We start from the raw sequence: 25,961 nt of genomic DNA, 5'->3' as shown, positions 1-25,961 counted from the left end.
CATCGTATTGGACTAAAACCTGGATCAGAATAGTTAGATATAGATCTTAATGTTTATAACTCTACTCTTCGAAAGTTTTCAATCCTTACATTTGTAGGACTATAGGGATAACTATGTACAGTAATAATGGAATCGCGTGAATAGGACATATATACTTCTTGGAAATGTAATAAGGAAGCAAAGAGAAGATGTTTGAAGTCGTGCGTGACTTACAATTAGAGTCACGACACGTCGTCAGGAGATCATTCTCTTCTAATGTCACAATAGATCTCACCGACAGCACATAGGTGGGCTTGGTCTCACTGCACAACAAACTGCTCCTTGTGACTCTTATACAGCTTGCTCGAGTCGAGAACCTCTCCGGTGGACGAACGGATAAAGTCCACCTGGAGATTGTTTGCATCAAGGATCCGGAGAGTACTGTAACTATAGTCATCGGCGTAAACAAACTCAGTGTACGACGGCTTCGACCCAACCGAGCTGAGGCCCTCGATGTTACCAGCACCACCAGCGACAATGTACATAGGAGCTGCCGGATCATTCATACCATTGGGATCCGCAGTGTTATTGTAGACGGGCAAGAAGCGTTGAGAGTTGTGCACGTGGCCAAAGACTCCGAGGTCAACACCGTACTTATAGAATAGCGCCTCGAAGGCTTCTTGACAGGGCTCGCAGATGTTGGAACTGGAACCAGTGGAGTACCACGGCCTGTGTCCGGCAACAATAACCCAAGGTGTCACGGTCCGGTCGACACTGGCGAGGTCGGCCTCGAGAAATGCCAGCTGTTGACCGTCCTGACCAAATGGCCCGCTATCTAACTTGGCAGACCCATCCTGTCCATCTGGTGCTGAGGGGAAGTCAGTCTCGGTATTGATCATGACAATATGCGCCATTCCGTACTCGAATGAGTACCAGAATGGTGGCTGGGCGAGACTCTGGGCTTTTGTGGCCAGTCTTTGGGCGGTGGTGTTTGTGGATGAGGACGTAAAGGCACTGGGCATGGTCTCGTCATACCGATGCATGTACGCAGTGAAATTACGCTGTCCTAGGGGACAGAGACCAGTTGTATAGGGGATCTCTCCACAGGCCGCTTCGTGGTTCCCTGGGGAAACCAGATAAGGCTTGCGCCCACTAATAGGGGCCAGCTGGTCGTAGAACTGCTCCAGGATTGCCTGGTAGGCATCTTTGCCGTCCAACAGATTCTTTGGCTTTAGGTACCAATCATCAGCGTAGGCAAAATCACCAGGATGAATGATAAATTCATAGTCATCGACGGTTTCAGCCAAGCGGCCAATGGTAGTATGGTTCAGCGCCGGATCGATAGATGGAATACTGCTCTTCTTAGCGTTGTTGGAGGTGATGGTGTAGCCATCTTGGCCAAAGACCCCAAGGTCGATGACTACATCGAGGTTGAAGGGTGTGGTATCGCCGGGGCTGCGAGGACTGAGGAATTGATCTACAGTAGAGTTTGTGGAAACAATCTTATAGTAGTAGGTTGTTGCTGGGGTCAAGCCCGTGAGGACAACAGCATTGGAGTATGTCCGAGAGGTTGCATAAGTTGACGAAGTCGAAGAGCAGGCCTGCGCGTCTAGCTTATCCTTTGAAGTACCATACTGAACACAGCTTTGGTTCAGCTTCTCATAGGTATTCCAACCCACCGAGATGGCTGTAATGAGAAATTAGTCATAGTTGCGGTTTGTATGCAAGATGGATTTGCTCACCATTTGGACCATAGATCGCGAGGCGTTGTTGATAAGGGGTTGTCAGATCCTCGGGAATTGGTGGATAACTAACAGCTGCCAGTGCAGTGCCTGCCAGCAGTGGCAGCACTATGCCAAATGACTGCAAGTTCAACATGCTCAGTGGAATTCCAAAAGCCAAAAAGGTTAGCTGGCGGAAACTATACAGAAACGCCAAATCGTGGTGAGGCGAGGAATAAGAGCCACAGACCTATTCCACCACATTTCAGGCACAAACATAAGGCTTATAAGGACAAGCATCGAGGCCGCGCACGTGTAGTGGGATATCCTTTGTCTTCGGATTCTATCGAATGTTCCTGGCCCGGCATACTACCTTAATGCATATCCTTTTCCCCTTTGGTGTGCAGAGCCGAAACTACTGACGGGAGTGGATCCCCATCGATAGCCCTAAACCGACGAAGATCGGACGCACGTGCGGCCATGGTGGCACCTGAACGCTCTCTGATATTGACTGCTACTTTTCCCTTTACAGTTGTCAGTCCATGGGTTTAAATTGCATTGGCAGTCAGATGAGCTGATCAATACATGCGGGAGATTATACACTTGCATTTGATTTGAACCTCGGCAATCATAACCAATCTGCGTAAGCAATACTACGCTATTGCGAATCAACGGCCAGCGATTATTCACGGACAAAGCTTGATGAGCCGGTCAGGAAGGCACTGGGCTGGCCTTCGGATCGGACGGAAGCGCTTCGCGGCTTTTTTCCTCCGAAAATAGTCCACCGAAAGGTAGCATCCCACGTGTTGCGAATGTTTGCGATCCGGATAGAGGGTTTCGATTTCTTGTTTGAGGCTCTCAATATATCTTGCTCCCTGAGTAAAACCATACTCGAGTCAATCCGGTTAACGAGAAAGGCAAAACATGACCCTGACCACTATATTAATGCGTCTCCAGGGCATAAAGATGATAAGAGACTGACGAGTAAACCCTTATGGCTGCATATGACGTCCACGGGTAAAGCCATGTTTGCAAATATTTAATCTAAACTTGCACCTTGCTTGAATACTAGACAGCATAACGAAATGCTGGATGTCGACTACTCAGCTCCAATTGCTCCTCAAGCCCCAATCCTTCCAGCACATTATCCCGCTTTCCCATTTCTCTGGCCCGGTTCTCCCATTTGATATATATTATCATGCCAATACATATCACCCAGCTCCCAAATAGAAAGGCAAACATGATTGCATGACCCGTGCGGTAGTTCGGCGCATCTCCAGGCAAATAGACCCAGGGTGCGAGAATTCCGCCGAGCGACCCGACGGTGAAGACTAAACCCGCCGAGGCCGCTTTCACGGTCGGCGTTGCGGCATTATTCACAGCCCACGCGAGCCAGAGAGGCAGAAAGGCATAGATGCCCGGTGCAGCAAGGTACAAGGCTCCGTACTTCGCACCCGGCATGGAAGTTGGGAGGAATTCGAGCATGCCCATGCCAGCGATCCCGAACGGAACGGTGGCGAAGATCACCCAGCCACGGCTATGATAACGGTCGGAGACATAGCCGACCACAATGGATATCACACAAGCGGCAGCCTAACATTCTGCTCTATCAATTACCTGGGTCTGTGTGTGACTATGAGGGAGTAAGGGCGACATACGTAAGGTCCAACTGATAATAGCTGAGCCAGCTCCTTGGTATAACCCATGGCGCTAATGATAGAAGGCGAAAACAGTGAGAAGGATTGAGCGCAGGTGCTGTCAAGCTTCTTGAGCAGAGGGTTCATCGGGTTCATGACGCTAGAGGACTCACTTTCCAAAGAAGAACCCTAAGGCGCAGAAAACTATAGGCGGTGTTGTCAGACCCTGGACAACATGGCGAAACGTAGTCCGCGAATGTTCAGTCGTTCCAGCAGAGTCAATCCGCATTCTATCCACTGCCACTTGCTTTTGAGATTCTGTTAAGAATCGCGCGGTTTCTGGGCCACTCGGAATGGAAATAAACGCGACGACCGCAAGAATGACGGACACTAGGCCCTGGGGTACAGTTAGATATCTCCGCGAAGGAAGATAGATACCAACCTCGAAAAAGAAAATGTTTCTCCATGTATGAATGAGACCCCAGTCAGGGATCCTGGACAGTCCAATCGCTAAAAGACCACCGAAAGCACCACTTGCTGAAGATGCAGAGATATAGATGCTTGTTCGGACACCCAATTCATGCCGGCGGTAGCTGCATTGTTGGTGTCTGCTAGTCTGGGATGAAGAAAGCAAGATGACTTACAATAAGGCCAACATAAAGACCAATCCTGGGGATATACCGCCCTCAAAGACTCCCAGGAGGAAGCGACAGGCGTACAGGCCGCCTTTCTGCTCCACTAGCGAAGTGAGCATCGTAATGATGCCGAAGCAAAGCACAAGCGTAGGGATATAGATATGTCCCCCGACGATTTTACACAGAATGTTTGAAGGTAACTCCACAACACAATACGACACGAAAAGGCACATCAGCGCAATGTTGAAGCGCAGCCCGGACAATCCCAGATCCTTCTCTAGCCCCAGTAAACGCGCATTACCGATATTAACTCGATCGATGAAGCTGAACAGGTTAATGACGGTGAAAAGACTTAGCAATCGTAAGTCAAACTTGCGTACGACAGCCCGGGATTGCTTTTCGTCCCACAGAATCCGCTCGTCTGTAGCTTTCAAAACAACTTTGGTGTCCTCCACAACCGCCCGCTGCACATTCCCGACCGCCTCTTTACCTCCCGAATCCATCCTTTTCGACACCAAATATGGACAAATACCGTGATTTTGATACCATCTATGATTCTGTCAGCTTTGTTGAGAGGGGATTTATGGTGCGCGACAAAGGTTATTATTTTAAGGAGAGAATAACATCTGAGCTTCTGTCTGGATGGCATTTTACCCCTTGCGTATGCTGTATGCATCATTTGAATAGGGTCCACCCAGGTCATGGGATCCCTGCACGTGAGCAGTCACAATTAGTAACAGTAATAAGTAGGGGAAATAGAAGCAGATATTGAAGGGTGTTCCTATTGCTGATCATCAATTGGTATCGATTGTCCTTGTCCAGCGTAGCAGTAGACCAAACAAATCCTGTGAGACAGTCACATGCCACCATAGCCGTACGCAATCTAGCGCTATCTCACTGATCCAACGCTGGCACAAGCGCAGCTCGACATTCGCCGAATCCAAAATATGTACCGCTCTGTGGATGAAAGCACCACCCTTCTATAACGACCTCATCCCCATCTTCTAGATACTCAAGTCCGTCTATCTCCATACATGCTAGTCTATTCTTAGGCAGTATCCTTTCCAGAAGACAGGCCAGACCAGACTTCTCGCCGACCCCATTGAGTCGCTGCACGTAGCGTTAGTTAACGTAGTTGATCTTGTGGAGGGAAACAACCACAGGAGCGGGAAACAAGACGTACATCGTTTGAGATAGTACCCGTGCCAAATATATCTCCTGTGGAAAGACCTTCTCCAGCGCTCGCGAGATGGGTGAGCTGCTGATACGGCGTCCAGTATAGGTCTTTCAGATTAGTGGAGGTTACATGATACGTCTTCCCTTTTCCTGCTCAAGAAATTAGCATGAGCTACACTGTGTAGATTTCCTGGGGACACTAACTCAGTATCCTCGCGGACAACTCAATATCCCACGTAGCATTTGAGCTATCTCCTTTCCAGGCCAAATGGGGTAAGGGTGGCGGGCTCTGCGGAATAGATACGGGACATTCTACGGGCGACAGGGCCTCGATCGTGATGATCCACGGTGAGATCGTGGTTCCAAATCCTTTACTGTGGAATGGACCAAGAGGAGCCATTTCGAATCCTTGGATATCTCTCGCCGACCAGTCATTCAGAATAACAAAACCAAAGACATGCTCCTTAGCGTTCCGGATGTCGAGGATCTGACCAGCCGGCAGAGGCTTCGCCAAGAATACACCCATCTCGAGCTCGAAGTCGAGCCTCTTGCTTCGTGACCACGTCGCCTGAGAGGATGCACCTGGACCCGATATGACACCCCAGGGTCGGCGGATAGGCTGGCCCGATACTCTGAGACTGGATGTGCGGCCGTTGTAGACTGAGGGAATGTAATACCAGTTCGGGTTGACTTCGAGGCCCATGATTTCTGAGCACTATGCATGTATACGGTCAGCCAGCAAGGTCTAAGCACTTCAGACAGAAGCGAAAAGGGAGCATGCACACATACGTTTCTTGCATGCTCGAGCGAACAGTAAAAATCGGAGAAGTTCGCCGTCTCCATGGGCAAATGGTTCGTCACTTGCGACAAGCGAATGAAGTATTTTTCCTTATCGGCTTCACTTGCGCTCGGAAGAAACCGAACTAGACGCGCTCTCACTTCGGCTTGCGTGGATTGGGGGGTTGATGCGAAGACATTCAGAGCAGGCTTCGAGAAAGATGATGTGTCAACCTTTTCCATAACAACATGGGCGGGTTGTTTGTACCTTGCTGAAGGCACCATCAATCATGCCTGGAATTGAGTCAAAGAATCCATCCCTCTGGAGTTCATTGAGATCGATCGCATAGTCCTCGAATGCAGTTGCACACCGAGGGGTTGGTTCACTCGGGGTGGAGATTACTCCGTATGGCAGATTCTCGATAGGGAATGGGGTTGTGGTTTTCATCTTTACTGGTAGAAGACGTCGACTCAGGAGAATCGATGATGGAAATTATATAGTAAGTATGCTTTTGGAATGTACCTGTTCAACCCAGAATCAGAGTAAGTGTATCTGGAATCGAACGAGAGATCAGCAGTGAGACCAACGCATACTGGGGATCTCGTGATCGGGGCTAGTCTTGCCTAACCCGGATTCGAGAAATGGACCATGTCATTGGCCGTCTGTACGCCAGGAGTCCATCTTGGTATCTTTGCAACTCGAAGCCATCTTCTCATTCAGATACTACAGGATATACTTGGAAGTTCAAGTTAGTTCCGACCTCCACAATGGATCTACGAGATAGGACTAAGACGTATGGAGTTAGCGTTGTTAGGTGCTCAATGTAGACTAGCGCCGGTTCGGTCGGCAGTTGTCACTGAGTCAAGTCCGCCGAGGTCCAGATACCTTTAGGTCGAATCATAGCTCTACCAGATCGGAATGTCGAGGTGGTCTTGCAGTTTTTCAAATTAGCACAGTATTTTTTTTTCGGAACTGTCCTCTTTGTTTTTCTTCCTTTTCTTAATCTTTTTCTTTCTCTTATTGGATAATCCCACGTGGTCCCACGTGATCCTTCCATCTCGTGATGGCCCATCTCATTGCCGAGGTTCGATGGACTGAGCTGTGGATATCATCAATCCTCATAGCCCATTTGATTACTGAAAGAGAACTCCGGTGGGCCAGGGGGGCAAATCTATCGCCATGCAGATAAGGAAGAGAAACAAAAATATGGTCGACCCTGGTTCTTTAACAGGGCCCATGCATCAATTGCCCTGCGCAACATACAAATAATATATTGCCGAAATGTCTCCTTCGCATTCCGAAATATTCGAGAAAGCAATCAAAGTCACCCCCCTGACTTCGCATACATACTCGGCGCATTTACACCAGGACTGGTGTATCGGGAATGGTATTCCCTCCCTCCTCCGGTTCAAGCATGGCCATCATTAACATCGATATAGTCCCTCATGGAGGTTATACGACAGCCATCCTGTACCGCCTGACCACCACGCATTTCGCTCGATCCGATGCATCGCCCTACCGATCCAAACCCGTCCTACCGATCTCCTTTCAATTGAGCTTTGTACGGGCGACACAAGTCGGACCAGCCACGTTGAGCGTTCAAGAGGTCAAATTAGGTGCGCGAACGAGCACCATCCAAGTAACGCTGTCGCAGGATGCGGCGTCTAAAGGACCGCAAACCAAAGTGGTGGGATACATAACGGTTAGTCCCGTGGAGACAGATCAAAAGGGCCCCGTGGTGAACGGAAATTCGATCCTTTATCCAAACCCCCCCTCAGGTTCAAAACCGGACGGTGGGATCGACTTCGCGGCCCTGGCGGAAACAGGTAGAGATGGCGAATGGACACGATTCCCCACGATTCCCGCCATGGCAGTTTCTCAACATACGGAGCTCTATGGCGCCCTGCCAGCCTCCACTGTGCAGGAGCGCATCAAGACCACAGTGGATCAGTGGGCGAGATTTCGCCCCGGTGGCCAGGTTCCTGCCCGATGGACGAATGAGGCGTTGATGTGCTTACTCGATCTATTTCCGATGGCGTTGGATAGACTTGGTGCGATGGCAACTTCCGCCTGGACTAGTACAAACGACCCAGAAGACAGACAGGATCGGTCACCGGGTCCCTTCTGGTTCCCCACGGTTTCTTTCAACGTGGACTTGAAGAAATCGATACCAAATGAGGGAGCTGCCTGGTTACATAGCCGTGTGGTCACTCAGACTTTGCGCGCTGGACGGGCTGATCTTAGTGTGGAAATCTTTGATGAGAATGGAGAGTTAATTGCCATCAGCTCTCAGGTTTGCATGGTAGTCGGATTCGATCGGAATTTGAAGAATGGGAAACGCGCCCGGCCAGCACAAGGGAAATTGTAAAGTAACTAGATTAGACGATAATTGTACTAGATATATACCATTACTTGCCTCCGATACATTCCCGCGCAAGTGTTGTTTTGGACCAGAGAGGATGAGTGTTATGAGAAGCCTTCATATCATGTCGCAACAGCACCATGGAAATCAGTTAACATTCCGCCAAGGCTTCACTCATGACCTTAGGAGGACCTCAACGTGGTGTTGGTGTTCGCCACGTCGAAGGTGTCCACTTGTGGCTTAAAAAAAAAAAAAAAGAAAAGAAAAGGTGGTCCATGCATTCGTATTCGTACAGGATGCCAAATCGGTCCGTCTGAGCCATCATACAGGCAACAGCACATCCTTTATCTTCTGCAGGATGCGCAGGCATATCTTGACTTTGTCTGTTTCAATATCCTCCTGTTCTGTCGTGTTCCTGCCGTTTGTTACCAGGCGGATGTATCATGACGATCATACGGTCAACAGCTCCTTCCCTGCAAGGCTATAAAGTCGTCAGCCATCAGAGGACACAAGATGAATTCGGGGAGCAAGGGTTGGACAACAATCAAGACTATAGCGCAAATTTAAACGAGAAACGCCATATGACCCCCACGAAGGGCTCGCTTTATCCATACGATCGAGTAAGTAGTCGTAAGGGATAGTTCCAACATACAGCTAATTCGAGGGCAGATAAAGGACAAACGCGATGAATCCACACACTCCTCTGAAAGCTTCTGGGCAACGACCGGTCGTCCCTTTGTGCGCTGGATGTTCACACCCATAGGTTTCTTGATAACTATCTACGGGTTGAATATTGTTGCTTGGGGAGGCATGCTGTTTCTCCTAATGTGCAATGCCGCGCCGGCGATGTGTCACCCCAACTGTGACAGCGTTGATGCTCCGCGCCGAATCTGGATCGAGATCGACTCTCAAATCCTGAACGCTCTGTTCTGTGTGACGGGATTTGGGCTGGCGCCCTGGCGCATTCGCGACCTCTATTTTTGGGGGTTATGGCGACTAAGTCGCTCTGAGCGAAGTCGTCAAAAAGGGCTCGTTCGTCTCGCAGACATCCATTCAAGTTGGTTCCTTCGGCCTCAGGGGATAGTGAACATGCTTCCCACTACATCTTCTTCGGCCAAATTGGAGGTGGCACATCTCAGGCCAACTGCGCTCTGGAAAATGGACGTCGTTGTGTGGGGGAACATGCTCAACACCGTCTTCCAGATCTGTCTAGCCTTATGTATGTGGACGATGAATCGATTGAATCGGCCGAGCTGGACCACAGGTCTATTCGTTTGCCTGGCCTGCCTCGTCGTTGGCATCGCAGGGCTGGTGACATGGTGGGAGCAAAGGCGAATAAAGAAAGATCGAGGGCAAGAAGCGGTTTCATTGACCGCCGAAGGTCCCATAGATGCTAAGCCTCAGCCTGCGACGTGAGCAGAATACTAGAACGTCGACTCTTTTGTCTTGGCGTTGCTCCCACGTAGCAGACTTCACTATTACAGTCTGACACTACACGGTGGGGCTCCATTGAGTCGACTATGGACTAGCCCGAGGATCAGCGTCTCTGTCCCCACTCTGTCATGGGGGCCATTTGAGAAGTTGTAACTGGAACTCAGTACTCCGCGTGGAGTAAATGGAGAATCTTGGAGGTTGGAAGGTAGGGAGACAAAAAACAGCGGCAACCAGGCTAAAGACCAGAGAGAAAATAAAAATGCAAATAAAAACAAGAAAATTATGGAACGCTATGGAGAGGTTCTGCACGTTTCATGCCAGCATTTCATACTGTACTAAATTAACTAGTTAGTGACGGTTCGTTCCTCTCGACGCGCATCATTAGTTTGATTGGATGATCAACCGGTTTCGACTGAGGCTGTGGAGTGGAATCCGACATGTCAGCCTCATCCTGCGGCAGATTCCCTCCCCTTTTCTTACCGGTCGGCCGTTGTCTAGTGTCTAGATATATTCAGCCGAGAGTGCAGTGCGTGGAGATCTCAGCCTTACGACCCTCTGCTGTCTCCCATTACCACGCCCCAGTATGAAACCCACTCCCAAGGATCGACAAAGAGCAGGCGGGAAGAGATCACGAAAGGGATGCCGTACCTGCAGAGCTCGTCATATTAAATGCGACGAGGCCCCGGGCTCATGTCAGAATTGCACATCCAGCGGCCGACACTGCGATGGCTATGATCTGTATCGGTTGCCACTGGTGGGAAGGACGCCGAAAAAAGCCTCTACACCACTGGTCCAGGTGGAGATTCTCAATGGCTTTCGCTGGAAAATGACCTCGGACGAGCGACGTTGTCTCTCATACTTCCAAAATCACACCATTCCCACCCTCCTCGGTTTGTTCGATTCGACCCTGTGGGAAAAGTTGGTCTTTCAGATCTCGCAGGCCGAGCCGGCCGTATACCACGCTGTGGTCGCCCTCAGTGCGATTCACTATGACTCCGAAGCCAAAGGGATGCCGTTGCCCATGGACCAACCACGAAACACCTGGCATCAATTCGCTCTGGAGCAGTTGAGTCGCGCCTTTAATCTCTTGACCAAGCGTCGTACATCCCAGGATCCTCGGTTCTGTAACGTCACTCTAGTCTGCTGCCTTCTGTTTGTGCTATCGGATCTACTGCGCGGACATTATGATAACGCATTTAGCCATCTCCAGAGTGGTATCCGTATTCTGCAGGACCTCCAGGCCCACCGTCAACTGATCGCACCGATCCCTCGGGAGGAGCTGGTAGAACAGAGCCTGGTCGCGGCATTTGCGCACTTGGATATCATGTCCACTCATTTTGGAGTCGGGGGTCCGCTTCTATGTATTGAGAATGAGCTGAGCGATAGTCCCATCGATTGCGACACGTCAATGCCCTTCCAAAGTCTCCAAGATGTCCTCCGTGCTTTTGAACCCAACTTCAGTATGGTGTTCCAGTTTATTTCTCCCTGTATGTATCGCTCACCCGATGACACCGGTGCCGACTATGAGGCGTTGCACCTACAACAGCTCCAGATCTGGTCCCGATTTAGCCAATTTATGCGGCGGTTTAAGCAATTCTACAGCTGCAAGTATGATCGTCTGAATCGCGCAGACCAGAGAGGGGCCGACTTGGTAGAAATATGGATCTCAGGATTAGCGGTGTCGTTAAAAACATGCCTCGTCGGCGGAGAACTCAGCGTTCTGGATTGTTATACACCTGACTATCAAATGATTCTCATTCGCACAGAAGCATTCCTACGGAAGTATCCAGAGCGACCGAGTATCAGCATTCAATGTGGCATCATTCCCCCCCTGTTTCACACTGCGTTCGCTTGTCGGGATTACACGCTGCGGTGGCAAGCCTTGGAACTCCTCTGGGATTGGCCACATCGGGAGGGGCCGTTCGATTCCAACTGGTGTGTCTCTTTAGCCTCCCAAGCGTTGAAGCTGGAGCTGCAGACCAATTTCATGACCGACCAGATCCTCGATGACACGACTCCCATCGCCACTAATCGGGTGGGAAAGCATCTATCGGCCAAGGAACTTGTGGCTATCATAACGGACCGCCAGCGACGAATGCGGGTGTCCAATATCGGCGGGGCATGCGATGCGTCAATCGTTGAGGGTGATTGCTCTCCGCTGGACCTCCTTGAAAGCGTCAAATGTATGTCCGGTTGGTCCTGTGTACGGGCATTCAACGCCCTCGCTGCTCAGATGCAAACGTATCCCACCAATGGGGCGTGTTCAGTCGGTTGTGAATAAACTAGTTAGTATGAACCCTGTAGGCAGCACTCGCGATGAGAGCTGCGCCCCATGGTGACTGATTACCTACCCGGCGCGCGGACGGTTGGCCGTATCTATTCTTGCTCTTCTTGCTTCCAGATTCAGTATGGTAACTGCAGTTAACGCCTGCTATGTTACAGTCCAAGATGTTTTGGCCTCCAAGAAGCACATAGACGAGGTTTGCCAAGTTATCGGGCACATGGAGGAGAAGAAGAAGGTGCTGCTAGAGGAAGGCGAGGGGCGGGCTCTCTGGTGATACGCTATTTATGAAACGAAGAAGAAAGACCTTTTTTGTTTGGCTGTTTCTCCTATGTTTTGACCTCTAGAGTAAGTCAAAGTCTGTACTGAGTCGTCATCCCTGGAACCTACTCATTGATAGCATCCCGCAAGCACTCTCGCAAGGGCGATAGGGCTCGACCAATTATCTTATCGATCATAAATGATGGCCACTAAGAACGCAGACGAAGCTGCCAATGGGATGCTTGCTGAACCAGCCCTTGGGGCCATTTTGTGGACCCAAAGGTTTAACTTTTCGTCGTATTGGTCAGGCGTCCATCCACTATCTTGTCATCCTCGAGGCGCAGTCAACTGATATGCTAGAATCATGAGTATCCCGTCAGGCATAGCCAATAGTGGTAGCTATGTTTGTGCAGGACACCATCCAGTAACCTATTTAGCAATCATAGTTCCCTCACATCTCCAGGACGAAGAATGCGACTACACGTCTTGCAAACCAGCATCCATTATATTTCAATCCCCGTTGACCTTTCTCTGACATCTCTCTAGAAATAGACTATTTGCGATGGCTCTCCGTCCGTGCAAGGTCCTAATCGTGGGAGGCGGTATCGCCGGTCTCGCTCTTGCCCTTATGCTGGAAAGGAATGCCGTTGACTATCTGTTACTTGAGGCATACCCGAAGATTGTGACAGACGTCGGGGCTGGTATCTGCATGATGCCTAACGGTCTCCGAGTCCTTGATCAGCTGAGCTGCTATGAGGATTTACTCCGTCATACCCAGAATCCAGTCAGTAGTATATCCTTTCGAGATCTAGGGGGGGAGCTACTAGGCTCCCTAGACGGATCGCTATTCAATGAAAGGTATGCCTTGGATCTTCCGATCGCGATTGGGATGTTTGACTTATGTTTCAAAATAGATATGGTTATCATGCTCTGTGGATGGACCGCAAGGCGCTGCTCGAGGCTCTTTACAGCTATATCTCAGACAAATCGAAGTTGTTGACTCAAAAGCGTGTCGCAACGGTTGAACACGCCGAGGACTGCGTTGAGGTCACCACGACAGATGGATCAATATACCGCGGCGACATTCTCGTCGGAGCCGATGGGACGCACTCCTGTATCAGACAGGAAATGGTTCGGTTGGCAAGCAGCCTTGGGCTCCAGGACGATTATGATGACAAGACCCCTGCAACCTATTCCTGTATCTTCGGCGTGTCCACTGGAGTTTCTGAAATCTCCCAAGGCTGTCTTGACTTTGTAGTAAATGAGCAATCCTCATACATTATCGGCAGTGGACCCGATAACCGGACGTACTGGTTTCTCATGTCCCACATGGGGAAGACATTCTACGGACCCAATATCCCTCGCTTAGATGAAAAAGAACAAGACGCCCTCGCTCAAAAACACTGGAACGATCACATTACTCCAGATGTGCGATTCTCAGAACTCTACAAGAACAGGATATCGACAATATACACTCCTATGCGTGAATGTGTGGACAGAAATTGGCACTTGAACCGCGTCATGCTCATCGGAGATGCTGTTCACAAGGTACGATGACATGTCAAGGTCCCCTAAAGTTGCCCTTCCAACTTGTGGTGTAACTGACGAATACTCATCATGGTAGATGCTTCCTAGCACCGGACAAGGAGGAAGCCAAGCTGTCGAGAGCGCAGCGGCGCTGACCAACAGCCTCATGGAGGTTTTATCGCAACCGTCCTCTTTGGGCGCACCATCCATGACGGAACTTCACAGCATCTTTCAGAAGGTCCAGGATCTCCGCGCCCCGAGATTGTCTCAAATGATGCAGACGGCCCATGCTCGGCAGCAAATGGACGGTATGGAGACTCCGGAACTTAGAGATACTATTTTAAACAAGTTCCCTAAATTATTACCGGGAGTCGTGCTGCAGCGATGGGATGCGACCTTTCTCCCGGCGGTCTCGTTGAGAATGCTTGACGTTCCTGCTAGACCTAGAGCCCTTACATTCCATGACGAGAGGCGGAATGAAAGATCTACTGGAGAGATGTCGAAAATATAGAGTCTAGCATGACGCGTCGGATAGATGAAATTGAGTATTTTAATAGAAGCAAGAAGCAGTTCCTCTTTTACGTTGCAGTAACTTTAATGCAAATTTGAGATCCCAACGCTATCAATTATATCTCGTCCTTCACCCACTACTAGCTAATTGCCCGATTAAACTTCAACTTACAGCCGTCGCAGAGGGGAACAGAATTTCACTGAAAGTATACGGCAAGATAACTGTATTCAACGCTTCCATTTATAGTACAAGATTGCTCAGTTGGGTGCCGTACTACCTAGTAGACACTCACAGAAACATTATAAGAAACCTTACCAGAGAGCTGGATAGTCTTCCCCCGGAAAACAAATTGTCCCTCAGTTGAGGTAGGCGCCATGATATTCGCATGCAGCTTACCATCCTGCACATGCCACTCAACGCTTAATGAACCGTCAAATGCAGTAACGACCTTAGCCTGTGCTCTCTTCAAGCCCATCTGGAAGCCTGTTTCGGGTGCAACGATCCACTTGCGATATCCGAACGCGTCAGGACCTTTGGCAGGGCGCAAGCCTGCTGCCCACTCAGTCAGGATATATGTTGGCGCTCCACCCCAAGGGTGGCTGAGACTGGTGAAAAGGCTTAGTCCCGGTTGCTCTGTTTGGGCGTTGACGTATTCCCAGGTTGTTCCCACCGCAGTCCGATTTTGTGATTCATTGAGGGGAAGCATCACGCTCCAGAGATTCTTGATTAATTGAAGACCCATGTTTGTAGCATTGGCCTTGAACAGAGCTGGGAGGAGGAAGCCATTAGTGTTCGGTGAGATATTTACGGTGGGATCTGAATCAGAAACATCAGAGGAGTCCTTGTAGCCTGGCCCCAGACGCAGCTGTGACAGCGTAGCCAGGGAGCGTGCAGTCTGATTAGAGGATGCCACCCCGGAGCTGATACAGTACGCTGTACCACTGACGGAGAAGTTACCAATATCGTCGAGGGAGGAGCTGTATGCCCCCAACTGGTCGTTCCAGAGATGCCTGTTGACAGCATTCGCGATGGATGCCGCGACTCGCTGGTAGCGAGAGGCCGACTTGGTATCTCCAATCGCAGTAGCCACTTCGGCGGCGCCGGTCAGCGCTTGCACAGCTGCACAAGCGACAGCTGATCCACCATCTTGAGGGCCAATAAAGGCGCCGGCGTTAAAGGAGATGAGACCGGTGTTGTTGTTGACCTTCCCGATTATCCAGTCAACCTGCTTTTGCCACTTCGGCCATGTAGCATTTGCCCAAGAGAGCTCACCACTCCACTGGACGAAGTCATGAAAGGAAATCAAACCCAAGAGCTGATAGTCATTAAGGTAGTAGGAGCCAGTTGGGGCAAACGCATTCGGCGAGGCTTTCATATCGTAGCCTATGTTGGGAGAGATAGCCAGCTCGCCATCATCAATTTGCGAGTCCAACAAGTACTGCAATGTCCCCCGAGCGTGATCGATTCTTGATGTGCTGACACCGAGAATTCGCGCCGTATGGACAAAGTCACCTAGCCATACAAGTCGGTCGCGCTTTGGGCCGTCCAAGCAGAGACTCTCCTGGTTCGCCTGAGTGCCATACTCCGCCAAAACATCTTCAGTGGTCAGTGCATTTGTGTACAAGGTAGAACCATTCTCAGTGTCATAGACATTCACGTTTCTGAAGTAGGCCTCATGGTCTTGGTAAGCACCAAACCCAAAAGACCCGGAGAACTCCCCGGTTGCCAGAGGATATGCGGCTTTCGAGATGTTGAAGATCTGCGTATCGTTCAACGAGGCCGACAGATAGCCACTGGGTGACAGTGAGACGGATACTTTGTACCAGGTGTTCTCGCGCACTGCGAATGGCACCTCGAACACGTCCAACACCCATGTGGTGAGGGTAGTCTGGTTGACAAAGTCAACTCCGTAGGCAAGCGAAATGGTGTTGGGTGGCGTTAATGTCGTATTCACGTTCGCCAGGCGACTGGCCTCAGGAAGCTCGCCGGTTAATAACATGGTGTACGCGCTACCCGCCATGGGTGATGCCTGTGTTGGCGAAAGGATTAGTGATATTGATCTTTGTCTCTGCGTAACTAAGATAGTCACTTACAACAGACCACCAGCTGCCACCTTTTTCGATCATCGTCTCAAATTCTAGTGTGTAATTGGCAAATGCTGTTCCCTTCACTGACACGGATGGGCGCACACTTCGCGCATACACCCCCTCTACCGGGTCGACTTCCCAGATTGCTTTCTGAGAGTCCTTGTCAACGCAGGCGGCTGTAGCAGCTCTCGCACCTAGCTTCCAAATCTCATTTAAGACGTCATCATCACAGCTGAATTGTCCAGGTAGATCCTCCGGTTCCACTGTGTCGATTGTCGCGTCGAAGCCAACCTGAGAAAGCGTGACAGTCCCACTGGTCAACAATCGAATGGACTGCCACCTTTGTCCACCCTGCAGTAGGGAAGACGTGACTTTCCCAGTTTTGGTGATATTGAATGTCTCGACGCGGAAGGAGTTCCCCAGCTGATTGGAGAACGAGTAGGGTCCGTCACTGAAAGGGTGGTCTAGCCCGTTAAATTCTTCACTATACTTCACTTCGAGTTGGACGGGCTGGGAGAGAGACGAAATGACGAAGAAGGGGTATCCAGCGCGCTCTGCGCCATAATCGACAGTTGCCAGAGGAGACTGCGGATCGAGAGCAAATTCAGCAAAATCGTTGGTGTTCAGTTCAGGTTGGTCGCCAACAGCAACGCCCACAGGAGTAAAGGTATCATCGCAGAATACAGGACTGGCCAGCAATCCGGCAGTAATTGCGCAGAAGATGCTTCGCTTGAGGATCATCGTCTCATACAGCTTTGTTCAGTCATTGAGATGCTTTGACAGGCAGCATAACTGCCCACATGGGGCGGACGACAATTGTCACTTAAGTCGGGTTCCACCAGGTCTGTCGGCATAATTACCACCGAAACTTCTCTAGGAAGTGGGTCTCATGCATGAGGACTTTCTTCTAAAGGTCCCTTTGACTTGTTTTGCGGGGAGTCGTGTGGGGTTATGGTTATGTCTGGGGAATGCCGAGAGAGTCTCTCGGGTCAACTTCGGGTGAGGATATTGAGGCATCTCACCACGGCAATTAATGTGTTGGCTGATAGTACTTTATATCTCGGCAAACAGTCCTACATACCTGTTGCCGTCTGTGATAAATACGAACTGACAACCACCTTCTTGCAGATCCTACTATGTTTTGTTATTTCGGGATCTCCGAATCGGCCCCACCAGTCAGCTCGGGTCCTTGAAGCGGTCCTTTGCCAACTCCCACTCGCTAGCGTTGTCAATGGTTGCTGCTATAAGGGACGGAATGATGCAGACAATGATGAGACCAATGTACCCGCGGAGTACAAGCCCCTATCTATCATGGCAAGGATAGACTGGGTTTTGTAGAAGAATCTTAACGGTTTCGTAGCTGTGGATCAAGGGCCCGCAAGATCAGAACCAAAAGCCCCTAGGTGAGGCTTAAAGATCACTCCCTCGAAAGCAATAAGGTCATATTTAATAAGGATACAAGGGCAGGGATATAGGTTTTGTGGTCTGCATATCGCTTTTGGCGAAAATGGAATAGTCCATCTATCCAAGCTGTAGAAACAAATTTGTTGTGCTTTTTAAATTGCCGCCACAGCTCATACCTCACAAATTGTCCAGTTATTGCCGGCAACACATACAACTCCCACCTATAAAGCAACATCGAGGAAAGAGTGTGGAGCCGTTGCACATGTATCCCTGACAAACGCCGGTGCAATACCGAAAATCCCGCTCTATATAAGTCCAGGGGAGTCAGTCTTCACCCGCAAGAAGAAAACCCCGTAGAAGCCTAATTAACCCATCAAGACAGAACCAGCCTCTCGTGGGATAACTGGGTGAGCAGGCACTAAAACCTCTTATTAGCGAGGCTGCCTGATCCCCATATCCTCTTGTTGAATACACACTGGCACCAGCAGCATTACTCCCAACAGGTTAGTAACATAAATGACCGATACGATACTTCAACCTACGTGTTTGACAGAAGAAACGAATCTTGAACTTGTCGAAGAACACTTGAAATCGAATAATCTCAAGAATCAACGTCTTCTAGCTATGAGCAACAAGACTGACTTAAATGCTTTCAAGTCATTTCGAATAGGCTGAAGCGAGACCAATAAGGCTTCGATCCCTCGCATTCCAACCCACACATTAGTAGCCAAGACATACTTAATTTCCTCAGAAGTTGTACCATGGTAGGGCCCTATTGGAGGGGGGTGGTATCCATTTCCTTTTAACCGAATCTTGTCAACTTGGATCTAAAATATAATAGGGCCATCCTCTTCCACTCACGATCGTTTTGCACGGTCAGGTCCCCACTCCGAACACGACCGAGCAATTGTCATCAATATCTCTTCACTACCTTTAGCTTTAGACCTAGAGTCCTAAGTGATACAGAACATCGCTGGTTCGATTACCTTTCCATCGGTGAGGTCTATACAAGTCCCCACTTGTATTTCTCCGCGTGTATTTCTGATCAACTAGCCAGTCCTCCTCTTGTCGTATAGACTTGTCGTCCACGGTCACCACACGGTTGATGTCTACTGTACTTTCTACAGAACGCAAGCGTCGATTCTGTCGGCTGTTGCTATGATTCATTGTTGTCATGGACATATTCGTGACACACTCGACCATTGTTCGAGGGAAAATTGAAGACATCAATCGTAGGCTATCGGGATAGTCCATTTGAAGGAAACTACTGGAACTCAATAATTGATCACGCTTCTCTTAGGAGGCAGATCCCATAGTGGGAATGAATCACCATCATTTCTGACCTGTCGAATGGTAAGTACCTGGTATTAGTAGCTACACCGCAAGATGCCATTCTTCCCCCTTGCTGCCGAACGTCCCCGAGATCTTCTGGTTATGGGTGATCAGGGCTTCGCGTGTAGAGCGATATTTTCCTGGGGACCGCAGATACATAGCAGCAAGTCCATCTGCAAACCCTATGTTCTGTCGCCCTCTTGGGTCCGCTTTTCTCTCTTCGGATTAATAACCTTGATGAAGTTATCCACCTTTCTCGTCACTACTATAGCCGGAGTGGCATTTGCTTATCTCGCTAATAGTATTGTCGACCTAGAGAAATTGATACCAGCGTGTAGTTGGGTGCGGCATGTTATGTTCGCATATGCCGGTCTCGGATGCATCATTTGAGGTAGTGTTCTGAGGCACCATTTCGCACTTAAGGACTTGGATTCACTTGCATTAGGGCAAAGACATACAATCGAGGATATTTTGGCAAGCTATAAGGTTACTGCAGAGGAAGACGCTAGACGGGGGAGTGAACATTTGTGATTAATCTTCTCAACCCACACTTAAATATCTAGCTCGGGATTTCTCGGTATTAATTTCCTATCAGCGGTCTTTGAGTCGAGGTGGATATCGTAGAGCGAAGCTTCCATGTACGATAACATCTCGGCCCGAGTCCCCTTCCCATGCGGTCACCACAAAACGTGATGACTCGAATATCCCTGGCCCTCTAGCTCGGCCTCGCGTCACCGGTGGACAAGTCATCGAGCCGTGGGAGGAAAAAGTTGGAGGCTATGCAGTGGTCCAGGACAGGCAAAGGCGCTGCGCTATTATGTTATCAGATGTAACCTCAGCGCAATTAAGAAAAGTGTTCCTGCCTGGGCTGGAGAAATCATGATTGGAGGGCAATCTCTAGAGTCAGTGACCCCTGCAGATGAAGATCGGCAAGCCCGCTCATATAGCGTGACACTAGCAGATGTTCTCGCCTTCATGTCAAATGATACAGTCGCCTGCGATCTCCAGCCAGAGCATATGTAGCAGTTAGTTGCACCATGGTCCTGGGTGGTATTGACGTGCTGCAGTACTGACCTGGTTCGCTTCGATCACAGAGAAGCGGGTTCTTATTGCGAGCATCAATTGTGATCAGACAAATCTTGCTTAGATGAAAAAGTTTAAACTGTGGAAGAGATGTGCGAAATGTCAAAGTCTCCTGACAATAGTACAAATCCGCTTGACTGAATGGTGTGCAGTCAAAGTCACATCGCCTGGATATTGGACAATGTCAATAGGCGTTAAGCTTCATGCCATATACTCAAGTTACAGTAAGTTGAAGGTAGCGCCATCTTCCTTCATGTCGCACTCAGTTTATCTCCAGCCAGTGCCACCATATGCGTGCCAAGTAGTGGAGTAAGCCCAAGGGCATCTAAACATCATCCACGTCCTGAGTGAATGACACCATCAAGACACGGGAAACCTTTGCGAGAAAATGACCAGCTTCAGTCGGTGCATTTGATTAGAGTGATAGTGCAGATAGGCACGTGTCTTTGTCTGCAGTGACCACGAAGGCCTTCGTACAACCTCGATAGGGTTATCTTTGTCCTTCTGACATGTTGTGATACCAGCCAAGGAACCCCTTGGCCTGTCGCAGATCGTGGCGGACACTAGCCAGCACCGTTACATTGGTCCTCATTTTTCTCTACAGAAGTTGAACCCAGTGAAATTGTATTGCCATATGCCAGGTTACAAAGTTGATCCGTATCAGTATACACGTTCCTCGTATGCGCTACCTCGCCACTGGTATGACCATCGCTACTGAAGGCCTTCGGAGACTGTAGGATGTATATGTTGCACAGGGCTTTCCTGCAAGTAGATGTGGCTGCCCTACTGCGGTCATCTCACATATGCTTGGGATCGACTCTACAGCCACTGATTGGAATTGGTCGAGTATACTAAGTTGTTGACTAGAAGGATAGCCACTCCCATTCCATCCAAAACAACCCAAAGAGGGTCATCACTACAATGTAGTTTGGACTGTATGCAACCTCATTGTTGTGCCATAAAGAAACTCTATCCCTCCGTATGAAGATGAAACATCAGAATCCTACTTTCTTGGACAATTTGGTGGGATCCCAAACGTTTTCATTCACAGGATGTGACCGCCACCTTGCAGTCGGCGGAGACCGTCTGTGGGGTCGAGCCATGAGGACACGATACATACACACTTAATTCACTTACTTGGTGGCTACCGTTGTCTATAAAGCCATCGAAACCCAGCTCACGAGGTTGAAACATCTCACAACCATCTCTCAGTGTCTCAGCCACAGAATACCAACAATGCGTTTTTCAACCAGGATCTTTTTCAGCCTCACGGTTGTGCTCAGTTGGGCTTGGATAGCCCATGGCGTGGCCATCTCGAAGCATGAGGGACGGGATGAAGTGCAAGGCGCCCCTGCAGCGTCAGGCTATCGATCTGTTGCGTACTTCGTCAACTGGGTAGGTATCGCCGCTCCCAACGTGGCATGAGACTGACAAGACTTCGTAGGCTATCTACGGCCGCAAGCATAACCCCCAGGATATCGATATCGACCAGCTCACCCATATAAACTATGGCTTCGCCAATGTGCGCCCTGAGACCGGAGAGGTCTACATGACTGATAGTTTCGCTGATTTTGATAAACATTATCCCGGTGACACGTGGTCTGAGCCGGGCAAGAATGTCTATGGTTGCATCAAACAGATGTATCTCTTGAAGAAGAAAAACCGCAACCTGAAGGTCCTGCTCTCCATTGGCGGGTGGACATACTCCCCGAACTTCGCACAAGCAGCGAGCACAGACGCTAGACGAAAGATGTTTGCCGACACGTCGGTCAAATTGCTGTCCGACTTGGGCTTTGATGGGATTGACGTTGATTGGGAGGTCTGTATATCCGCCTGTACTCCGATATTAAGTATAATAGCTAACCTTTTGTGGTTGGCTTAGTATCCGGACAATGATCAACAAGCCAGTGACTACGTCTCCCTTTTGAAGCAGATCAGAACTGTACGTCCCCTTCTCAAGTGCACCTCATACAATTCCCAACTAATGCCAAGCTAGACATTGGATGACTACAGCCAAAAGCATGCGAAGGGCAAGCATTTCCTTCTCACAATCGCCACGTCGGCAGGTAAGCTAATTATCACCTGGAGCCACCGTTAACACTCAGCAATTGATCTAACATGACTATCTCGGCTAGGCCCGGAAAAAATCCAGAAACTCCACCTGAAGGACATGGACGCTCAGCTGGATTTCTGGAACCTTATGGCTTATGATTATGTCGGAAGCCTTTTTGCTAAATTCACTGGGCACCAAGCCAACGTATACCCTGATAACTCCAATCCGAATAGCACTCCGTTCAACACCCAGGCGGCGATTGATATGTATCTGCAAGGAGGTGTGGCGGCGAACAAGATTGTCCTCGGCATGCCTCTATACGGCCGGTCATTCGCTAATACAGATGGTCTGGGTAAGGCATTCACGCCCGATACCGACGGTAGCTGGGAGAATGGGGTGTATGACTACAAAGCCTTACCATTCCCGGGAGCTGAGGTGCACGAGATGGAGAACCTCCTTGCCAGTTACAGCTACGACAGCAAGCAGAAAAGGTTGATCAGTTATGACACGCCCAAGATCGTTCAGCTGAAGGCTGGATACATCAAGAAATTGGGCCTGGGCGGCTCTATGTGGTGGGAAACCAGTTCTGACAAGAACGGCACCAGTGAAAGTCTGATTAGGACGGTATGTTTCTCGTGTCTTCATAAGATCTATTTCGAATCCCTCTGACTGGTTGATCAGGCAGTAAATGCAGTCGGAGGCACGGGGGCCTTTGAGAAGGTTGAGAATCAATTGGACTACCCAGCCTCGCAGTATGAGAACTTGAAGAAGGGAATGAACTAAGCTGGGCAATTTCGGGATATACATGATTTGGACTGTGGTCTGATGTTTGGTTTAACTCGAATGTTGTGCTTTTGATTCTGGAAATCTTATATTTTATCTATTGGTGTTCTTACTTGTCATGCAACTTTGCTTTGTAGGTCTGTGATGGACATGGCATAGATCTCGTCATGCATGTCTTGTAATTGTTTTTAAGTGGGTCGCTCATCTTCGAGTATGGGTATCTGTGCTGAAAATGCCATTGATATGTGATCAACCCCCATCATCCACTAACTATACACAATCAGCTAGCATCCGCACTGACGACGAGGTGAATATGCCAGCATGATAGCCTTAAGAGTCAATCAGTCTAGTAGGTCTCACAAGCTTTATTCTTCTCTTTCACTTTGTTCACTGATAGTTATACACAGTATCTAAATTGACCAACAGCATCTCACTTCAAGAATGGTCGGCACCACCTCTCTATTTGTAGTATTCAGCAACCCATGACTTGATCTGAGCTACTGCATTGTCAACCACTTGCTTCACGCCTGCATTTGCAAAATAATCCTTGAGATACAAGTCCGAGCAGTGAAATCCACCAGGGATAACCTGTACTGGCTCATCAGCTGTGCTCGTCAATGGGCCACCAGGACGGTGGGTCGAAGAGACGCCCGAATCGCGCCAGGGATCGTATTGCCTGGGAATAAATTAGTAAAGCTGTTTTGCGACCCCTCAGTGGATTACAAGCTAAGGTTCCACTTACCCATTTACCCAGAGCAAGCGACTGGTGTTCTTGGAATCGGACCATCCGCCTGTCCAAGTATTGACTGTCGCGGCAGTCTTCCCCTTTGCACTGCCGTAGGTGTAACCATTCACTTCAGGGAAGTATAACGAGCACTGACGCTGCCAGTACTCTGCATTGATCGTACGAGGGACAATTGTTGGGACACCTTCCGGGGCACCACTTGAGATTCAAATGTAAGTGTATACTCGGCACATTGTTCTAGGAAACTTACTCTTGCCACCAGAAGAAAGGTTCATTGCACAGAAACCACTGCCATTGTCGATCCACAGCGTTATCAACCGAAGTATCTGTGAATATGGCACTGGATGGATTGTGGGTGTCGAAGCAGGCGACAGTCCGGTTGTCCGTCCAATATCCGTAGCTGGCACAATCTAACCACACAGTCAGATTGATCGATATAATTTTGATGCAGGATACTTACAACCTGGAATGATAGTCGAATTGAACCAATTCGCGTAGCCCGTAAGAGCCTTCTGCAAGCCAACACCCTCTGGTCCTGGAACAACAGCGGCGCCGGCCTCGACATTCTGGACCAAATGAGTCAATATATGCATCAGACAAAGCTGGTGATGGGAAGAACTGTACTTCAACAGCGTCGCAAAAGGCAAAGAAATTGGAGTACCCAGTCACAAAAGTATTGGACTGCCACAGATAGGGCCCCGTCGGAAGGGCACTGTAGAAGTCAGGTCTAACCCTGCTTTTGCGGACTATTTGTACTTACGCGGCAAAGTCATCGTAGTGCTCAAGAGCTTCCAGGCCGAAGAGTTCTTTTAGCGCAAGTTGGTCCGCGGCAGATCCATTCTTCCCGACGGTATCAATGTGATTGGCCACCAGAGAGACATCTCTGCTACAGTTAGGTGCCATGCCATGACGGATGGGATCGAAATATTGCCACTACAATATCTGTAAGCCGTTACACCAACACCCATAGTGAGTGTGAGGCACTCACAAAATCGTCAATAGCTTGAACAGGAGCGCTTGTGGCATGATAGGCCCAGAACGTCTCTGGAGCGACGGCGGCGGTCCAAGCTGCCAAAGCACCACTGTATGATCCACCGACCAACACCCATGGCTGATAATATTAACGTCAGGGATATGACTTTTGTCAATTGTATCGTCTAGATGAGGACTCGATCTTACCGCTTTTGGCGCATTGCTACTATTGGAAGTGTCAAATTCCAACTGGACCGTTTCGGCGAAATGGGTTAAGTCCAGAATAGACTGCTCCAGCGTAAGATACTGCAACGTCTCCGCTGTGAGTTCTTCATAAGGAGAGGAGTCACCCCAGTAACGGTCTAGATCATCTTTAGATCAATGTTCGACTCTTTCCCAGGGAAACGGCCCACTCACGCTCGATTAAAATCACAGCACCTTGAATTTCTTGCGCGTATAGACCAGTCAATGTGTTATTAGTGAGGTAACCCTCGTACCCATCGGCGGAAGCTTCACCAGGGGTGAATAATACTACCTACGACGCCAAGTTAGCGACCATGGTGATACCAGGCGAGGTATCGCTGCAAGGCAACAAACGCACCGGTGAGCCGGGGCCACCCCAGTACTCCGTACTCCACCAGTAACGCTGCGAGAAAGTCCCCTTTGAGGAGTCATGATGATCTAAGAGTTGCTCGAAGGTTGCGTTTCCTTCAACCACCGAGGATTGCGTCGAGACCGGTCGAGAGACCGGCGGAGGAACCGGCCTGGGCGGATGAATCGCGCGGCTGAGCGAGGGCCACGAGGCTAAGAGCGTGACAATGCTGAGGGGTGGGAGGAACTGCATTGTGTTGAGCCCTCTAGTCGCGTTGGGATTTGAGAAGGGGTATGGTTACACTCCCAGTGCAACAAGACATTCATAGTGGCTACGTGCGATGGCATGCGCGGGGGGGAAAGGTAATTAAAACGAGGACCTGGTCTTCCGATGCCACTGTATACAAGGACCAGCCATCGTATCATTCAGGTACTAGCGCTGTCCGCGACATTCATATCCCGTCGGAGAGCGTCGGACCAGCGTAAGCCATGCAACAGGCACGTAATATCTACTGTGATAGCGTCGAGCGTGGTTGCAGTAGTGGGGACCTGATTGGGACTAGAAGAGACAGGTCATTTATCCAAGCAAACTAATTGGAGCTGATTCGG

General features: G+C 49.5%; 10 protein-coding genes across 10 annotated transcripts; 5 read left to right on the top strand and 5 right to left on the bottom strand.

The window, feature by feature from the left end:
• Window positions 1–299: 299 nt before the first annotated feature.
• F9C07_4213 (purple acid phosphatase) lies at window positions 300–1,857 on the bottom strand (the record flags this gene model as incomplete). The annotated part of the gene is made up of 2 exons (XM_041290597.1): window positions 300–1,666; window positions 1,722–1,857. 2 exons carry the CDS (start codon window positions 1,855–1,857, stop codon window positions 300–302), a joined length of 1,503 nt encoding a protein of 500 aa, XP_041143917.1.
• A 911-nt stretch (window positions 1,858–2,768) lies between these two features.
• On the bottom strand, window positions 2,769–4,475 carry F9C07_2064243 (permease of the major facilitator superfamily; the record flags this gene model as incomplete). The annotated part of the gene is made up of 5 exons (XM_041285175.2): window positions 2,769–3,293; window positions 3,359–3,455; window positions 3,511–3,734; window positions 3,780–3,930; window positions 3,982–4,475. The coding sequence occupies 5 exons, from the start codon at window positions 4,473–4,475 to the stop codon at window positions 2,769–2,771; spliced, it is 1,491 nt and encodes a 496-aa protein (XP_041143916.2).
• A 391-nt stretch (window positions 4,476–4,866) lies between these two features.
• Window positions 4,867–6,210, bottom strand: F9C07_4211 (putative 2-hydroxyhepta-2,4-diene-1,7-dioate isomerase; the record flags this gene model as incomplete). The annotated part of the gene is made up of 4 exons (XM_071511198.1): window positions 4,867–5,082; window positions 5,156–5,301; window positions 5,353–5,863; window positions 5,938–6,210. 4 exons carry the CDS (start codon window positions 6,208–6,210, stop codon window positions 4,867–4,869), a joined length of 1,146 nt encoding a protein of 381 aa, XP_071364745.1.
• Window positions 6,211–7,207: 997 nt separating this feature from the next.
• On the top strand, window positions 7,208–8,294 carry F9C07_4210 (thioesterase-like superfamily-domain-containing protein; the record flags this gene model as incomplete). Its single annotated transcript, XM_071511197.1, has 2 exons — window positions 7,208–7,313; window positions 7,366–8,294. 2 exons carry the CDS (start codon window positions 7,208–7,210, stop codon window positions 8,292–8,294), a joined length of 1,035 nt encoding a protein of 344 aa, XP_071364744.1.
• A 219-nt stretch (window positions 8,295–8,513) lies between these two features.
• Window positions 8,514–10,005, top strand: F9C07_1361536 (uncharacterized protein). The gene is made up of 2 exons (XM_071508020.1): window positions 8,514–8,908; window positions 8,958–10,005. The coding sequence occupies exons 1-2, from the start codon at window positions 8,732–8,734 to the stop codon at window positions 9,702–9,704; spliced, it is 924 nt and encodes a 307-aa protein (XP_071364743.1). The 5' UTR covers window positions 8,514–8,731; the 3' UTR covers window positions 9,705–10,005.
• Window positions 10,006–10,305: 300 nt separating this feature from the next.
• Window positions 10,306–12,003, top strand: F9C07_4208 (uncharacterized protein; the record flags this gene model as incomplete). The annotated part of the gene is made up of 1 exon (XM_071511196.1): window positions 10,306–12,003. The coding sequence occupies one exon, from the start codon at window positions 10,306–10,308 to the stop codon at window positions 12,001–12,003; it is 1,698 nt and encodes a 565-aa protein (XP_071364742.1).
• Window positions 12,004–12,826: 823 nt separating this feature from the next.
• Window positions 12,827–14,302, top strand: F9C07_4207 (putative monooxygenase; the record flags this gene model as incomplete). The annotated part of the gene is made up of 3 exons (XM_041290605.1): window positions 12,827–13,122; window positions 13,179–13,812; window positions 13,889–14,302. 3 exons carry the CDS (start codon window positions 12,827–12,829, stop codon window positions 14,300–14,302), a joined length of 1,344 nt encoding a protein of 447 aa, XP_041143915.1.
• Window positions 14,303–14,535: 233 nt separating this feature from the next.
• F9C07_1360682 (Six-hairpin glycosidase-like protein) lies at window positions 14,536–17,243 on the bottom strand. Its single transcript, XM_041290596.2, has 2 exons — window positions 16,396–17,243; window positions 14,536–16,331 (listed from the first exon to the last, which is right to left on the bottom strand). The coding sequence occupies exons 1-2, from the start codon at window positions 17,128–17,130 to the stop codon at window positions 14,580–14,582; spliced, it is 2,487 nt and encodes an 828-aa protein (XP_041143914.1). The 5' UTR covers window positions 17,131–17,243; the 3' UTR covers window positions 14,536–14,579.
• Window positions 17,244–21,319: 4,076 nt separating this feature from the next.
• F9C07_1360555 (chitinase) lies at window positions 21,320–23,345 on the top strand. The gene is made up of 6 exons (XM_041290604.2): window positions 21,320–21,603; window positions 21,653–22,027; window positions 22,091–22,150; window positions 22,205–22,274; window positions 22,344–22,885; window positions 22,943–23,345. The coding sequence occupies exons 1-6, from the start codon at window positions 21,445–21,447 to the stop codon at window positions 23,042–23,044; spliced, it is 1,308 nt and encodes a 435-aa protein (XP_041143913.1). The 5' UTR covers window positions 21,320–21,444; the 3' UTR covers window positions 23,045–23,345.
• A 158-nt stretch (window positions 23,346–23,503) lies between these two features.
• F9C07_4204 (putative serine peptidase) lies at window positions 23,504–25,605 on the bottom strand (the record flags this gene model as incomplete). The annotated part of the gene is made up of 9 exons (XM_071511195.1): window positions 23,504–23,720; window positions 23,787–23,987; window positions 24,040–24,199; window positions 24,250–24,407; window positions 24,550–24,722; window positions 24,778–24,900; window positions 24,969–25,123; window positions 25,179–25,296; window positions 25,363–25,605. The coding sequence occupies 9 exons, from the start codon at window positions 25,603–25,605 to the stop codon at window positions 23,504–23,506; spliced, it is 1,548 nt and encodes a 515-aa protein (XP_071364741.1).
• Between the last annotated feature and the right edge of the window lie 356 nt (window positions 25,606–25,961).

This window comes from Aspergillus flavus, chromosome 3 (assembly GCF_009017415.1).
Source record: "Aspergillus flavus chromosome 3, complete sequence".
Taxonomy (NCBI): Eukaryota; Fungi; Ascomycota; class Eurotiomycetes; order Eurotiales; family Aspergillaceae; genus Aspergillus; species Aspergillus flavus.
This window is presented reverse-complemented; position numbering and strand designations above follow the sequence as displayed.

Coding starts and splice junctions, on each gene's coding strand:
- F9C07_1360555 (XM_041290604.2), top strand. CDS start 21,445: ATGCGTTTTTCAACCAGGATCTTTTTCAGCCTCACGGTTGTGCTCAGT. Junction 21,604..21,652: donor TTGCGTACTTCGTCAACTGG/GTAGGTATCGCC, acceptor AAGACTTCGTAG/GCTATCTACGGCCGCAAGCA. Junction 22,151..22,204: donor TTTTGAAGCAGATCAGAACT/GTACGTCCCCTT, acceptor ATGCCAAGCTAG/ACATTGGATGACTACAGCCA.
- F9C07_1360682 (XM_041290596.2), bottom strand. CDS start 17,130: ATGATCCTCAAGCGAAGCATCTTCTGCGCAATTACTGCCGGATTGCTG. Junction 16,332..16,395: donor GTGGCAGCTGGTGGTCTGTT/GTAAGTGACTAT, acceptor TCGCCAACACAG/GCATCACCCATGGCGGGTAG.
- F9C07_1361536 (XM_071508020.1), top strand. CDS start 8,732: ATGACGATCATACGGTCAACAGCTCCTTCCCTGCAAGGCTATAAAGTC. Junction 8,909..8,957: donor CGCTTTATCCATACGATCGA/GTAAGTAGTCGT, acceptor ATTCGAGGGCAG/ATAAAGGACAAACGCGATGA.